We start from the raw sequence: 14,915 nt of genomic DNA, 5'->3' as shown, positions 1-14,915 counted from the left end.
CCTCCTCTCTCCCTCTCCCTCTCTCTCTCTCTCTCTCTCTCTCTCTCTCTCTCTCGCTCTCTCTCTCTCTCTCCCCCTCTCTCTGATGCACGCATCCATTCATTTAATTCTTGGCACATTTGACTCCATGCATCTTAAACATGGGGGTTTCTATCTGTGTCGAGCTTTATTAGACTTTGATCTCTGCTTTGGTCACTATAATTCCAATGTATAAATACAAATATAAGACTGATTCCTATGTTTCAGTGGGACCATTTCACTTGTTCGCAGTTAAGTTGGAATATATGAGAGCCTCTAAACTTGGTTGGATCTGTCCAAACAGGTTGTTCCCACTTACAATCCTTTCACAAAGATGAGTCCAGTTAGGACCTTCTTTACAAACACATCATGTTTCTCATCCCCCCCTCCATGGTTGTATTGAATTGATAATGGATCAGTTAGTGTCAATTGCTGTGAGAGCAATCAGCTTAATGGATCATTTGCATTTGGGCCATGAAGACGGGGAGTCTGGTCTAAGGTGTTGATGGGGCACGTCCATTAGTGGGGGTGGGCGTGGTAAACAGGTAGGTTACACACTAGCATTGGGGCCTTTCATGTCAGAACCTGTTCTAGGCAGTTTGAAAATCCATTCAAAAACTTAAGTTAAACTTTAAATTATAATAAAAAACACATTACAACCAGATCTGATTGATACAATTAAATACAAATACAGTCAAAAGGGGGGAAAGTAAAGAAAGCAAAGAAAGCAAAGAAAGCAAAGAAAGCAAAGTAAATCTGGAATTTCTCTTCTTTCTTTTCTTTCTTTTCTTCTGAATTAGTTTAGATTTGTGGCGTCCATTTTATTTCTTAGCCACCACACAAGGTTGGATAATTTCATACAATCCAATGATAAATTAACTACAGCCTTTAGTGTCTTACATAGAGTTGAGCCATGTTCCTAGTACTGCAATGCACTTGTGAGATTTTGGGGGTAAAGTGGTATCTTCTACATGGCGCACCTTCCACCCCCAATCTAATTCTAAGACTAATCTCACATTTGCATTTGATGGGTTTGTGCTGGTGCTTTTGTTTCCATCGGAGCCGTCTCTTTTGTTGCACTTGATGTCTCCAGCACATTCCTGCCCGGAGATGCTGGACGTTGGCTTGAAAACACACCTTAAATTTAAAACACTTTACTTTGGATATTTGTGTTCCCTGTAACTTAGTCAGTGATACTTCACCAGTTTGTTTAACCCCAGAATATCATATGTAATTCAGTGCAATATCCTTGCAATAAACACTGTATTCGTGAGGCCTTCAATGTCGGTTTGGTTGAGACGGTGTCTAGGAAGTGTTGATCCAACTTTGGGTGGTCAAGACAACTTTATTTCTATAGCCAAACATCACATACAATGTCTTCATGCATTTACAGGCCCACAACATCAGGAAAATTCCAGAGAAAACCTTAATGTATAAGGAAAAAGGGAAGAAAGAGCTCAGGAGAGGCAATCCCCCTCATGAACGTCTGGGTGTGCAATAGGAACTTCCAGTGTGATTATACAAAAGTACAATAAAGCAGTAAACGCAAACAGTCATGCAGTATTTTATTAATATCATTAATCACATTTACATTGGTACTATCGTTGTTGGTGCTTGCATTTTCCCCATCAAATTGATTATTGAGGTAGTTTCTCGTTATTTTCCACCGTTCCTCCACTCCAGCTGGGGCCGCTGTGGCCGCCATCGGGCTGGTGGAGCTCCGGGGTTGCGTGTCCCTTTAACGCCGCTCACATGGAGCTCCTGGCCGGCCCGACCCCGCGTGCTGGCCGCTGAATAGGACCCACCTCGTCTCCACTCCTTCCCCGGCCTGACAGCTTCTCCTCACCGGCTCCACAACTTCAAAACGCGCCCCGACATCGACTTTAAAGCCTATTCCGACGTAAGCCCGCTTTAGCGAAGCGGTCGGGAAAGGTTTTGTTTACATATTCGACAGGAAGTAGCTCCTACTTGATTCGGTATTTCGGACACATTAGCTGTCCAGATTTATGAACATTTATACTCTTTACAGCAGATTTAAGCCAAACTTTATAAAATACCGAGATGGCAGAAGAACTCGAGCAGATTCTCGCTCAGCTGACACAGCCTGATAATGCCGTCATACAGCAGGTAAAACCTTTAACTTTGCTAACTCTGGTGGACATCTTACAACTTGTGATGTGGCTATAATGAACATTTTCTGGAGTCCAGTGGTTCGAGCTAATTTCCTTTTATAGTCGAGTTGTGTCGTTGTGTTCATGTTTGGCCCTGGAGCACACAGGCTGCTCGGTACTTTCTGGGTGTTGAGGTGTGTTTTGTGCTCGTTTAGGCCACAGCCCAGCTGAAACAGGCGTTCAAAGACCCAGCCATCGCCCCAGCCCTGTGTGCCGTCATGACGACCTCACAGAACCCCCAGGTACAGCACGTGTGTGTGCTGGTGTAAATTGTTGTTGTCCCTTAATCATCTATTAGCAAAGTTATTATCTTTAAACTTCACCTTCTAACGTTCATTCACATACTTCATTATTTGTCCGGATCACTTATTCAGGCTTGCTTTCCTCTCTTTAAGCCTCTGCTGCAGGATGACTAAAGCAGAAACACAAAGACCCCCAGCCTCTTGTATCACTTTCATGTGGTAGCCTTAGTTTAGTATGTAAATATAGCATTATTTTATTACTGACAACATAACTGTCACATTCATTTCATTGGTATTGTATTTAGTCTTTGCTCTTCTTTACTAGATGCTGGTTGTCAGGGTATTTTATGTGTTTTTAAATACTAATAATAAGTTTAATTCTTTCTAGGTTCTACTAATAATTATCTGGTTGAAGTTAAGCTACTTTTAAGTTTGTACACATCTTTCCTCTCAGATTCGTCAGTCAGCTGCCGTCATGCTGAGGATGCTTGTGAAGAAACAATGGAAGAAGCTCAGCCCCGATCATAGAGAGAGGTTTGGTCATCATTCATGGATTCATTCCGTTCCCATATTTTGTATGATATAGAAATATTCACCTTAACTAAATGGTGAAAGATCAAATCAGATGTAATTGAGATGTTTTGTCTTTCTTTCACAGTGTGAAGGCGGTGGTGCTTCAGGCCTTCACACAGGAAACAGAGTAAGATCTTTATTCTTTACAGTGATCACCTACATATTTAATTTTGATGTCTTTCCACCTAAAGTACATTTACACAGAACAATTCTTTTCCTCCATGCTCATGACTGTGACAATGGTAGCACACACTTGCAGCTGAATCTTATACATGAGTCACTGTGTTGCAGACACACGGTGCGGCACTCCCTCTCTCAGCTGAGTGCAGCCATGGTCAAACATGAGACCCCAGAGAGCTGGCCTGCCCTGCTGCAGCTCCTCAGCCAATCCACAAAGAGCACCAATCCACATGACAGACAGGTACAATTCGGAATACACAGCTGGGAATTTAGCAGTGGTTGATTTATCATTTCATTGTTGTAATATCACATGCACACTCCTTTCTGCAATCACGGCCATTTTAGCAGTGTAACTTCTGACTTTAGAGTAAGTATTGAGTATCTCTCTCTCTCTCTCTCTCTCTCTCTCTCTCTCCCTCCCTCCCTCCCTCCCTCCCTCCCTCCCTCTCCCTCCCTCCCTAGGTGGGCCTCTTGCTGCTGAACAAAGTGGTGGACTCCAACCCGGAAGCTTTCAAACCTCACTACGGCCAGCTGCTGCAGCTGGTCGCCACGGTGCTGCAGGACCTCAACAACCCCACAGCCTTGTACTACGGCATCCTCACACTCACATCCATAACCGCATACACCGGCACAGAAGAGATGGTGAGAATTATTACTACTGCCTCTCTGACATGTGAAAGAACTGTTGAAGCTTTATTAAAGAAATATTTGTTGAAGTCTAAGCACTAAATGTACAAGAAGAACCTCAGTTTCATCATGAATATCTTGGAAATGTTGTAGTATTTGAATAAGTATCACTTATGTCCTGCAGAACCAGATGCGCTCTCTGATCCCAGGTCTGATTGTTGCTCTGAAACATCTCATCAAGGCTGATCAGGTACGTATGCAGTGACACAACGTTGCCTTTTCCTCTGCTTGACCTTAAACACAGCATTTGTAACACACACAATTATACTAGGTTACTTTCCTTTATATTGTTTAATTGGAAAAAACAGAAGTGTACAATCAGCTGTACTTTCTATGCGTACAGCTATGAAAACAAAGAGACGTGTTAGGAAGACAGTATCAGTACAGTCGTGCTGAAAACGACTACAGGGGCAAAAAAGGGGGTTGGGTTGCAGCTCAGGAATGAGAAAGTTCAAATGCCTCATAACAAATGAGAGGCGGAACAACGCGTAGCCAGTTTGTTTAAAAAACCAAAGAGAGATCCTGAGTTTCTTTAAGACTCAACAAGTTGGGATGACATCACTGTTGTAACTGTGTTTGTTGGATGAGATCACTTTGTTAGTGTGTTGACAGTGAGATGTCAGTTAGAAAGCACAGCTGAATGAACTTGAATTTTGTGTTTTTCAAATTTAAACTTACTAAATTTTAAACTTACTCTTATGTGTTTGTGTGTTTGTCCTTAGGACCAAGCCAGTGAGGCCATGGAGGTGCTCAATGAGCTCATGGAGAGTGAGGTGTCCATCATTGTCCCCCATGTGGCTGATATTGTGCGCTTCTGCTTGGAGGTGCGAGATGAACGTCCAACATTCGGTCTCCCCATGAATTCTAACTACGAGAAGGTCAAAGGGTCATTTTTAAGAACACACTCCTTTTGTATTTGTCTCTCAGGTTGGTGCTGATCACACACTGAGCAGCTCTGTGCGGGTCAAAGCTCTCTCCTGCGTCGCCTTCCTCATCAGGCTGAAGAGCAAGGTGAGATCTGATACATCTGTCTGTTAGTTTGTAAAAGTTGGTAAAGTTTTATGCAAATATCGCTTCAGCAGACTTTGCCATCTTATTCTCTCTTTGTCTGATTGTTGACATCTTGAATCTTCTCTCTGTCTCCTCTCTTGCAGGCTGTGATGAAACAGAAACTCCTCAGCCCCATTCTGCAGGCCATCTTCCCCGTGCTGAGTGCAGCGCCCCCGCCTGGCGAGGACGACCCGGAAGACGAGGAGGACGACAGCGGGGAGAGCGCGGTGAACGAGAGCCCCAAACACTGCGCTGCTCAGGTGGAGACGCGTTGATTGTGGTAGTAAAGTGTGTTAAAGTATAAAGCTTTAGTGGCGTTGCAGTAAAGATAAACATGTTGAACTATCTTCACATTTTCAGATCATTGACACGATGGCGCTCCACATGCCCCCGGAGAAACTCTTCCAACAGCTGGTATGTTATCTAGTTTTATTCTGGTCTGTTTCGCTTTGTGTCCAGACAAAGAAAACTCACTAAACAGAGAGTTGATCTGTTTGTGTCGCGTCTCCGTCCATCAGATGCCCCTCACTCAGGCCTGCCTCGCCAGTCAGAACCCGTATGAGAGGAAGGGCGGCCTCATGTGCCTCGCTGTGCTGGCGGAAGGATGTGCCGACCACATACGCACCAAGTATGTCCACTCTCCACACACTAATCACTAATCAGACCTCTTGGAGACTCTGTGCTGTGTCCTCACGTGTCCTTGTCTGTCTCAGGATGCTGTCCTCCGTGCTGCAGACGGTGTGTCAGAGTCTTTCTGACAGTAATCAGGTGGTGCGCAGCGCCGGCCTCTTTGCCCTGGGCCAGTTCTCTGAGCATTTACAGGTGAGTCGCAGCAACACAAAGAGACACAATGGAGGAGGGGGAAACTGACCCTTGAGTTTCATTTCAACAAATCTAAATGTACATACAGGCTTAAAGGCATGATTTGTCTTTGTTTAATCAGTTTTCCCTGGTTGACGTTGACAATAAAGTCTCCTTAAAGCACATCTTACATCAATGCATTCTTTAGTTTCCAACCCCAAACATTCTAGCAGTGCCCAGAGCCTGCAGCATTAACTCTCTCTGCATTGACCCGTTTCTGTTCAAAGTAATTATGCCCTTGTGTGTGTCGATAAAGTCTCCCTAATTCGACTCAGTACACCGTCGAGCTCCAACAGTGAATAAGCGACTTTTAATTAAGGCTTGAAGTGTTGAGTTTCTCTTTCCTGGCTCTTTCCCACCTCTGCCTCTCCCAGCCTGAAGTGAGTAAATACTGTGCCGAGCTGATGCCTCTGCTGCTGGGCTACCTGTCGTCTCTGAACGAGGCCAAGGTCGGACACGTCACCAAGGCTTTCTACGCCCTGGAGAACTTCATGGAGAACCTAGGTGAGCTTCAGGAAACCTTCACTCCATTCACTCCCTCCCAGACCAGGCTGTCTTATCCGTCCTCCCTCTTCTTTTGTTTCCCTAACAGGAGCGGACATTGAGCCCTACCTGCCCACCCTGATGGAAACCATGTTGTCTGCGCTCAACAACGCCGAAAGTCTCAAAATCAAAGAGCTTGCTGTCTCTGCTATTGGTGCCATAGGTGAGATGTTGTAATTCTTCTGTCTTTAATAAACACTTTTGGTTTCGGAGTAGTAGTGCTGGTGAAATGATCGATTCTCCTTTTCTCTCTTCAGCCAATGCTGCCAAGGAGCTGCTGGTCCCCTACTTCCCTCCTGTTATTGAGAGTCTGAAAGGCTTCCTGACCACAACCACAGAGACGATGAGGTCGCTGCAAACTCAGGCTTTGGGTAGGTCCAATCCACCACCTGTGGAAAGTCTCTCCAGCTCATGGTAACCAAGATAGCTTCCGTTTAAAAACAGATCTTTGGATTCTTCAGCGAATGCCACTTTATCCAGTTCTCTTTTATAACCTTGGATGTCGTTTGTTGGAGACATGTCTCTTGGTAATGTCTCCTTGTCCCCCTCAGACACTCTGTCTGTTCTGGCCCGCACCATCGGGAAAGACGTCTTCGGCCCTCTGGCTGCAGAGTGTGTGCTGCTGGGCCTCAACCTCACCGACACCATCGACGACCCCGACCTGAGGCGCTGCGCGTATGTAACCTCGCACACTCTGTTTCTCTTTCTACGTGTGTGTGTTTGCCATGTTTGTCCTCTCATCCCATCGTCTGTCTTCTGTCCTTCCAGGTACAGCCTGTATTCTGCCGTGTCCACAGTCAGCCCGGACTGCCTGACCCCTCACCTCACCGCCATCACAACAGTCATGCAGCTCGCCCTCAAGTCCAACGAGGGTATCACGGTAGGAAAAACACACACACACACACACACACACACACACACACACACACACACACACACACACACACACACACACACACACACACACACACACACACACACACTGAGACTAGATACCAAAACAGGAACAGAACTATGACGCTTCTGTTTTCATCCTCTGGTTTCTCTTCAGGCACACCTTGAGGAGGACAAGACCTTTGTTCTGCTCGATGATGACGTCGATGAAGAGGACGACGAAGAAGAAAAAGATATTGAGGATTTCCTGGAAGATGATCCCAAGACGGATCTCCACGATGTAGCAGAGTGAGTCTCATTCATTCCCACAGTAGCACGTGTGTACATTAGTGTGTGTGTGTGTGTGGGTGTGTATCGCTGTGCAACACTAAAGCTGCGTTCCTCTCAGGTTCAGTGTGGAAAACGCCTACATTGATGAGAAGGAGGACGCCTGCGACGCTCTGGGAGAGATCGCCTTCAACACCGGGTAGGAGACACATCCCACACTCACTGGAAGCCTTTTGCGTGCTTTCCTCTGTGTTTCCTGAACTTGCCGTGCCTCCCTGACAGCGCCGCCTTCCTGCCCTTCCTGGAGTCGAGCTTCCAGCAGGTCTATGAGATGAGAGACGTAAGAATGCACGACCTCACTGACCTACAAGTGTATTCATGTTTTTGTGTCTGCTACTCATTGTGTTCTAACCTGTTTGCTCTCTTGTTCCCTCCCTCCTTCCCTCCCTCCCTCTCTCCCTTCCTCCTCTCCTCAGTTTCCCCACGAGGACGTCCGCAGGGCAGCGTTTGGGGCCATGGGCCAGTTTTGCCGAGCTCAGCACAAAGTGTGGAAGGAGAATCCAACCGAGGCGAACCACCAGGGTAAGTATTTGGAGAAAGGGAACCAGGAGAGCTGCGTTCTGCTGCTGTGTGAAGCAACGCGGCCATTGTAACGTCCTGCTCTCACCTCGCCCTTCCCTCCACAGCTCTGCAGAAGTTGCTGGAGGTGGTGCTGCCTTGCTTCCTGGAGACGGTGCGGACGGACCGCGAGCGCCACGTGGTGATGGGCGTCCTGGAGGCCATGAACGGCGCCATCAAGTCCTGCCAGGGGGAGGCTTTCAAGAACCCGACGCGCCTGAAGGAGATCAGCCACGCCATCCGAGACGTGCTGAAGAAGAAGGTGGGAGGGGCCAGAGATGTGGGCGGGGGGGAAACATCATGGACACTTTAGGAATGATGTCATGATGGCTGTTACAACATTAACGATTCTTCCTTCTTTTGTGTTTCTGCAGACTGTTTGTCAGGATGGAGGTGCTGATGAAGGTGATGATGAAGAACAGCAGGTAGGAGGTCTCCACTCTCTGTCTGTCTTTATGAGATCTTAATGATTGCAGAGAAAGTGGGTCTATTACTAAATGCCTTGTAGTTTTACCCGGCATGCTTTGTGTTGTCTCATTCCAGGCAGAGTACGACGCCATGCTCCAAGAATTTGCCGGGGAGGGAATTCCGCTGCTGGCCTCTGCCGTGCCTGCAGAAGCCTTCGCCCCCTTCCTCCACGACCTGCTCCCCCTCATCATCGGCAAAGCTGTAAGTCTGAACGCAGCCGGGGTTGAACAGTTTCTCTGCACATTAATGTCCGAGCCGCCTGTCTCATTGTCCCTGCCTGTCTCTCATTCTCCCGTCAAAAGAAATCCTCCTGCACGGTGGCGGAGCGTTCCTTCGCTGTGGGCACCATCGGAGAAATCCTGCAAGCCCTGGTGAGCGTGTCCGGAGGCCAGAAACTGGCAGGCCGTCTGTCCAACCGGCTGCTTCCTGTCCTGGTCGCCGGAGTGAAAGACAGCGACGCCGAGGTCCGCAACAACAGCGTGTTCGGCCTGGGATGTCTGGCGCAGGCGGCTGGACCCATCGTCATAGCGTATCCTCCTCACACGCCTTGTCGAGTGTCGGACTTGTGTGTTTTGAAACCAAACCCCACATGACGTTTTTCCTTAGCGGGTTTGTCCCAGAGACTATCCCATGATGCTCTCTGTCTTCTCCAACCTGCTGGTGAGGGAGTCTGACCGCAGGGTGATCGACAACCTGTGTGCCGCCCTCTGCAGGATGATCCTGAGCAACGTGGAGGTCGTCCCTCTGGAGCAGGTAGATCCCACATGAGCAGCCTTCCCCTTCCTAACAGCCATATAGAGACGGGAATGCCCTCATCTCCCTTTCTGATATTCCAATGAAGTTCCACCTTGTTGGGAATCACACTTCATCATCGATTGTTAGTATCACAGAACTTCCTAAGCTATTTTAAGAACCCTGTCATATCCCTCGCTCACCCATAGGTGGTGCCTGCTGTGGTGGGTCGTCTCCCACTTGAAGAGGACCTGGAGGAGAACAAGACGGTGTTCAGCTGCCTGGCTTTGCTCTACACACACAGCCCTGCAATGGTACAGTGTTTGAGACTGTGTGTGTGTGTTTGGCCTGTTTCCTTTGACACTAACGGCGTGTGTATTCTGTCCGTATGCAGATAGTGAATCTCATGAAGCCCATAGTCGCTGCTTCCAGTCATGTCCTGGGCAGCAAGGATCTGGATACAGGTGAGTAACACAGCAGCAGGATGTTTGTTTAAGTTAGGAACACACACTGATCCTGACACATTCCCTCCACATCACTCTCCCTCTCTCTCTCTCTCACACGCTCTCTCGCTCTCTCTCCTTCTTGTCCACAGAGACAGGGAGCACTTTATCCACACTGGTGAAGCAGTTCGCCCAGCATCACTCGGCAGAATTCCAAGCAGCCGTGACCTCACTTCCTGTGGAGCAGCAGGCCCGACTCAGCACAGCCATCTCCGCCTCGTAGCCCCGGGGTCCTCCAACTCGCGCCAAATACAAACGAAAACCCGACACATTTTTATCAAACACGTGGAATATGGGACAGTCGTCGGGAACGTTTCCCCGATCCGAGCTCGATCTAGCAGCACTTAGGCCTCTTACACTCTCCTGCTGTCATCCTCAGCACATTCTGCAGTTCTGCTTCAGAGTATTGACTTTTAATTTATTTGTCTGCATGCCCTTTAAGTTTTATTATTTTAAGAACTCTGGTTAACCACTCTGTTTGGTTTCTATGACACTTTTTTTTGTTTGAGCGCCTGTAATCTGCTAGCATAAACAGCTGCTGTTCCCCTTTTTGACGACCATTTGGACAAACTGGCTTTTCTTTCTGAGTGTGAAGCAATGAATCTGATCTCCTTATAAATGCAATCTTTCATTCCCACCCCCCCTCTGTCTAAGTCTATGGCCTCTCTCTCCTCTCTTTGCCTTAGTCAGATATTCACTCTGCTGCTTACTAAGGGCTTTCCTAAACAGGCCGGCGCTGCAGGTTTGTGCTCGGGTGAACTTTTGGCAGAGACCCAGCTGAGAACCGCCCCAGAGGTCGGCGACTACAGGGACACACACACACACACACACACACACACACACACACACACACACACACACACACACACACACACACACACACACACACACACACACACACACACCGAGCTAATAAAACACACACACAGTTGTTATAAAAAGCAGCACTTTTATTTCCATATCATAATGTTTCATGTCATGTGCACTCTTCACCCTCCGCACACACACGCTGTTATTCTTGGCTCGCACAGCGCCACTAAAGCTACACTTCCATCAGCATGCACAGCAGGTCAGCCGGTTCAGATTGGTCACTCACATGTGGCAGATATCAGATACGCATGGAGAACATACCAACAATGAAGAAGCACATAGATATGGTTCATTCTCAAATCAAAAATGGAAAGAAATTTCATGTAAAACAAACTCAGAGGTCAAAGCTTTACTCTGGTCTCATTTTGTTTTTGTGGCTTGTTTCAAATTTTGTATTAACGCTGAGAATAGTTTACAGGTGCGGAATCGTCTGAAGAACCAAAACATCTGTTAACCCAGACGCTGTAGTGAAGCTGGAACTGTAGCTTTAATGTAACTGCACTCTCATTTCGCGCCCACACAGCTGTTTACACTCATTTTGGCTGATCAGACCTCTTCTCAGGACTGTGTGGGCCTCTACAAAACATTTCCCCACGTCTGCCTGAATTTGTTTGCCGCTGTCATGACGTCACTCTTGACTATCTCCAGCTCGGTGACGTCATCGCAGCTCCGCCTCAACCAAAGCCAAACAAAACGCCTGTGCGGGCCTCCCAACCTGTACAACCTCCACGTGTTTCCCTCCCGTCCCAGCATAGTTAGTACATCTCTAACATGTTATAAGATCTGTGAGTATCTAACCAATCTATTATACAACAAACACATCTTTACAAAGGTTACAGGAATCTACAATCATGGCAGATGCGTTGCCTTGCTGACGACCCTTAGGTTACTCCAAAACGGATGCAATGCACTCTTAAAGCAACTTGCATCAGGACTTAAACAGAAGCACACCGTGTATTTTCATTTGCAGTTGGCTACCTTTCTTGTTTTTTTTTTTAAAGCCCAACCAAACAGCTGGCCTTGCTCGCTGGCTCGGTTGTTTACGTTGCGTTACACTGGTGTTTAGGGTGATGGCGACGCTTTGTCTCCTCAGATGTCCCGCTGTGCCTGGGCCTCTGTAAGTTTAGGCTGCTGGCTTTCCATATCCAAAGTCATATTCATCTGCACCGGTGCCAATCCGTCCTCTGCTGACACACACAGAGAGAGAGAGAGAGGTATTTGAAACACACCCGCTGCTTCTTAAACACAAACATATCAGTGCCGACTTATAATGAGAGGAACAAATGCCACACTTTCGTAGCTGCTATGGAAACGGTTATTTAAATCTGTACACAACCGACAACAACACAAGCCACGACTTCACAGACTACATCAGCATTTAAATGGAGTTTCTCAGTTTCCTGCGACACAGACTGTTTAGGTCTAGCTGGACTGTGGTGCGCTGGTTTAGGATGATGTCATGTCAGTGCCTGAGGCTTTGGCACGTCGCTGTGATCCACATCAACCTGACAGTTCACCCGGTATCTGAGAGGTCGCTGCAGACTGGGCCAAAGGGGGTGTGTGAGTATGTTTCCGAAACCCCGGTGCCAACAGTAATGGCCTCACAGCGGTTGTTGGATGGAACACCAGTGACTCACATGTTCACTCATCACCTCTCAGACACACTCTTGACCAGAAATAAGCAGCATACCTGAATATCTTTGTTTCCAGGGCAGGATGTCCACGCCGGTGCGGCAGAAGGATCGGTCAGTGTGTGCCTCGGTGCTGTACAGGACTTCCTGGAGCTGCTTCTCTCCAGGCTTCTGGGCTTTGACTCGTACCTTCAAGACAAACAAAATGATTGAATTTGTGTCTCATATTCATACTTTTGCATCAGGAAAAAGAGTCCTTCCTGTCTGACACCCACCTCTAGGATGGTGATCTCTTTCTCCTTCAGCCTCCCTGCTTTGTTCTTCACCTGGGTCTTTGTGGTGTCCACCCACACCACCCTCTCCTTCACCTCAGACCTGGAGATCACACACACACACACACGCACGCGTTCGTTAACATTAAGGTTTTACCTGAAGTTGCGTCCTTGCAGCACACAGAACGGACTCACTCGTCGATGCCCAAGTCGGCCAGCGTGGTGTCCAGGAAAGGGAAGGGCTGGTTACTGGGGTCGGCCTGCACCTGGATGGGCAGCGTCACAGACATGGGGATCTTCCACTCCACCTCGGCCCGCTTCGTTTTCCCGTCCGGCCCCGGAGATCCGCGGTCCGTGGGGCTCTCTAGGCCCCCGTTGGCTTGCTCCACATGGGCCTGTCCTTCCTCCAACAAGCTGTTTGTCTCGTCGGCCGCCAGCTTGACTGATGATGCTGATCTCTATCTAAAGAAACGCTGCTGCAGAGTCTTCCTTGGTCTTCTCTTTATCTCGGTGACTGATGATCACTGTCTGCGCGTCTTCAGTCACGTCCCTGCGTCGCTGCAGTTCTCTGGGCTGACGATTCAGGTCTCGCCTCTTGCCTCATCTAATGATGAACCCTTGTGGAAAGTGTGCGTGTGTGTGTTTGGTGTCTGATGCATGCAGACTTGTGCTCTTGCCACCCAGCAGATATAAGCGGCCGCTGTGAACGTGTGTAATGTGTCGCTCAGATGTTAGGTTTATTAGACTGTCAAGGGGCTGATGGACGGATTGTGTTGACTGTGCGTGTGTGTGGATGAAAGGGCTGTGAGAGAATGCATGTGTGTGTTTTAGCTCATGCCCTGAATAGTGGCTTACATGACCACTCTATCCAGGCCAGGGTGATGTCAGCTGGTAATGTTGCAACAGCAAAACAACAAACAACAAAATGTCAAAAAATTACCTCGTGTGTTCGCGACGGATTTATGAGCGCGGCTAATGAGATGACGCAGTCCACCATGTTGGAGGACTTGCCTCAGATATGCAGACCTTCACTGCTTGCCATCATTTGTTCCCCCCCCCCCTCTCCTCCCCCCTGCGTTCTATTGCTCATTTGTAGGACAGTACAGGTGAGAGGGTGTTTGATATATGGATCATTCACGGGGCAATGTCACATTTACTGCTTTTTCGAAAATGTCTTATATAGAAGCTGTGCTCACAAGTGTCGGACATGTGCTGGAGCGTGTGTGTGTGTCTTTGTGTGTGTGTGTGTGTGTGTGTGTGTGTGTGTGTGTGTGTGTGTGTGTGTGTGTGTAAGACTGTGTTTGTGTTGTCCCGTACAGCAGAAAGCAGCCATCATTTTCCAAACATTTTCCAAACATTCTGCACTCAGCATGTCACATTCCATAGGTGGCCACAATAAATCCTCTCCAGATCCCAGCCTTGCGTCACCGCTGTGGATGGATGATGTTTATGTTTTGGAATGTAAAAAGCTGTTAGAATAGCAACAGCAAGAACACACAGATCTAACATTTTAACACCTGCACTGTAGTTTTTAATGGAAGTCAGTGGCGTATGTCTTTGTTTGTATGTGAGTGTGTGTGCGTGTCTGTAAACAGAAACAAGCCTGTCTGACACTCTATCCTGCAGTGATCGGGAGACGGCGGAGGCTATACTGGGAGACAGGCGGTGCTTATTTTGGACCACTATTAAAGGGGGGGAGTCCCAGTAGAGGTAAGAGGGACCGAATTCACCAAATGGGTCTGAGAGTGACTTTAGTTTTGGCCTAAACGTCTGACCGTGGCGTCTTTGGTCGTTATGTAATGTTTTGAATTCTGCTCTCCTTTGACACATCAGTAGTTTCTTGCAAATCAAAACAGGAGCTGGCAGAGGAAAAGTGGTTTCCCGGTGCAGCACAGCGTCCAGAATGTAGCAGGAGCAGTATCAACAAAATGAACATTCCACTATGTTGATGTGAGGTGTGATTTCTGCTCTGTGACCTCAGCACAGTCACAACTACGTGCTACATGAATAGGCTCTTAAACACTAGCGCACATGCACACGCAATCAACCCCTACACACACACCGGCACAGCAGCTCAGGGCCAATTTAACGAGCAAACACTTTAATTGTGTGGAGTTATTGAGGCATGAGGTCAGACGGGAGCGTTCTGCCAGCGAGGCACATTGAAGTGGACGGATGTGATGTGGACTTTCAGCCTCGCGTTCCACTGTTGGTCGTGTTTATTCCTGCACCATCAGATACTTTAAAATAAGCTGCGTGATATGCGGGATGGAGGAAATGATCGTCTACTGTCACGTCACAACTTTGAGCACCAAAACAACCAAATCTACGGGAA

At 47.7% G+C, this 14,915-nt stretch overlaps 2 protein-coding genes across 2 annotated transcripts; one reads left to right on the top strand and one right to left on the bottom strand.

Annotated features, from left to right (window-relative positions):
• Window positions 1-1,760: 1,760 nt before the first annotated feature.
• Window positions 1,761-10,444, top strand: ipo4 (importin 4). Its single transcript, XM_076161146.1, has 30 exons — window positions 1,761-2,145; window positions 2,345-2,431; window positions 2,886-2,965; window positions 3,090-3,131; window positions 3,296-3,425; window positions 3,647-3,826; window positions 3,996-4,061; window positions 4,594-4,695; window positions 4,799-4,882; window positions 5,026-5,181; window positions 5,282-5,335; window positions 5,440-5,549; window positions 5,635-5,743; window positions 6,157-6,286; window positions 6,375-6,488; window positions 6,583-6,696; window positions 6,877-7,000; window positions 7,094-7,205; window positions 7,377-7,507; window positions 7,608-7,685; window positions 7,769-7,826; window positions 7,963-8,068; window positions 8,173-8,366; window positions 8,479-8,529; window positions 8,648-8,773; window positions 8,875-9,101; window positions 9,193-9,325; window positions 9,514-9,618; window positions 9,699-9,768; window positions 9,900-10,444. The coding sequence occupies exons 1-30, from the start codon at window positions 2,080-2,082 to the stop codon at window positions 10,028-10,030; spliced, it is 3,270 nt and encodes a 1,089-aa protein (XP_076017261.1). The 5' UTR covers window positions 1,761-2,079; the 3' UTR covers window positions 10,031-10,444.
• A 1,888-nt stretch (window positions 10,445-12,332) lies between these two features.
• On the bottom strand, window positions 12,333-13,577 carry LOC143009084 (uncharacterized). Its single transcript, XM_076161091.1, has 4 exons — window positions 13,521-13,577; window positions 12,776-13,038; window positions 12,584-12,683; window positions 12,333-12,497 (listed from the first exon to the last, which is right to left on the bottom strand). The coding sequence occupies exons 1-4, from the start codon at window positions 13,575-13,577 to the stop codon at window positions 12,333-12,335; spliced, it is 585 nt and encodes a 194-aa protein (XP_076017206.1).
• Between the last annotated feature and the right edge of the window lie 1,338 nt (window positions 13,578-14,915).

This window comes from Genypterus blacodes, unplaced genomic scaffold (assembly GCF_046128005.1).
Source record: "Genypterus blacodes isolate CSIRO-AG114 ecotype Tasmania unplaced genomic scaffold, CSIRO-AGI_Gbla_v1 ptg000110l_1, whole genome shotgun sequence".
Taxonomy (NCBI): Eukaryota; Metazoa; Chordata; class Actinopteri; order Ophidiiformes; family Ophidiidae; genus Genypterus; species Genypterus blacodes.
The sequence above is the reverse complement of the archived record's forward strand: the minus strand, read 5'-3'. Positions and strand labels throughout refer to the sequence as shown.

What these genes read in the sequence shown, in the direction of transcription:
- ipo4 (XM_076161146.1), top strand. Translation starts at nt 2,080, where the DNA reads ATGGCAGAAGAACTCGAGCAGATTCTCGCTCAGCTGACACAGCCTGAT. An exon ending in CGACCTCACAGAACCCCCAG is followed by an intron (nt 2,432 to 2,885) that starts GTACAGCACGTG and finishes CTTTCCTCTCAG; the next exon opens with ATTCGTCAGTCAGCTGCCGT. An exon ending in CCCGACCTGAGGCGCTGCGC is followed by an intron (nt 7,001 to 7,093) that starts GTATGTAACCTC and finishes CTGTCCTTCCAG; the next exon opens with GTACAGCCTGTATTCTGCCG.
- LOC143009084 (XM_076161091.1), bottom strand. Translation starts at nt 13,577, where the DNA reads ATGGTGGACTGCGTCATCTCATTAGCCGCGCTCATAAATCCGTCGCGA. An exon ending in ATCCGTCGCGAACACACGAG is followed by an intron (nt 13,039 to 13,520) that starts GTAATTTTTTGA and finishes TTCTTTAGATAG; the next exon opens with AGATCAGCATCATCAGTCAA. An exon ending in AAGAGATCACCATCCTAGAG is followed by an intron (nt 12,498 to 12,583) that starts GTGGGTGTCAGA and finishes TTTGTCTTGAAG; the next exon opens with GTACGAGTCAAAGCCCAGAA.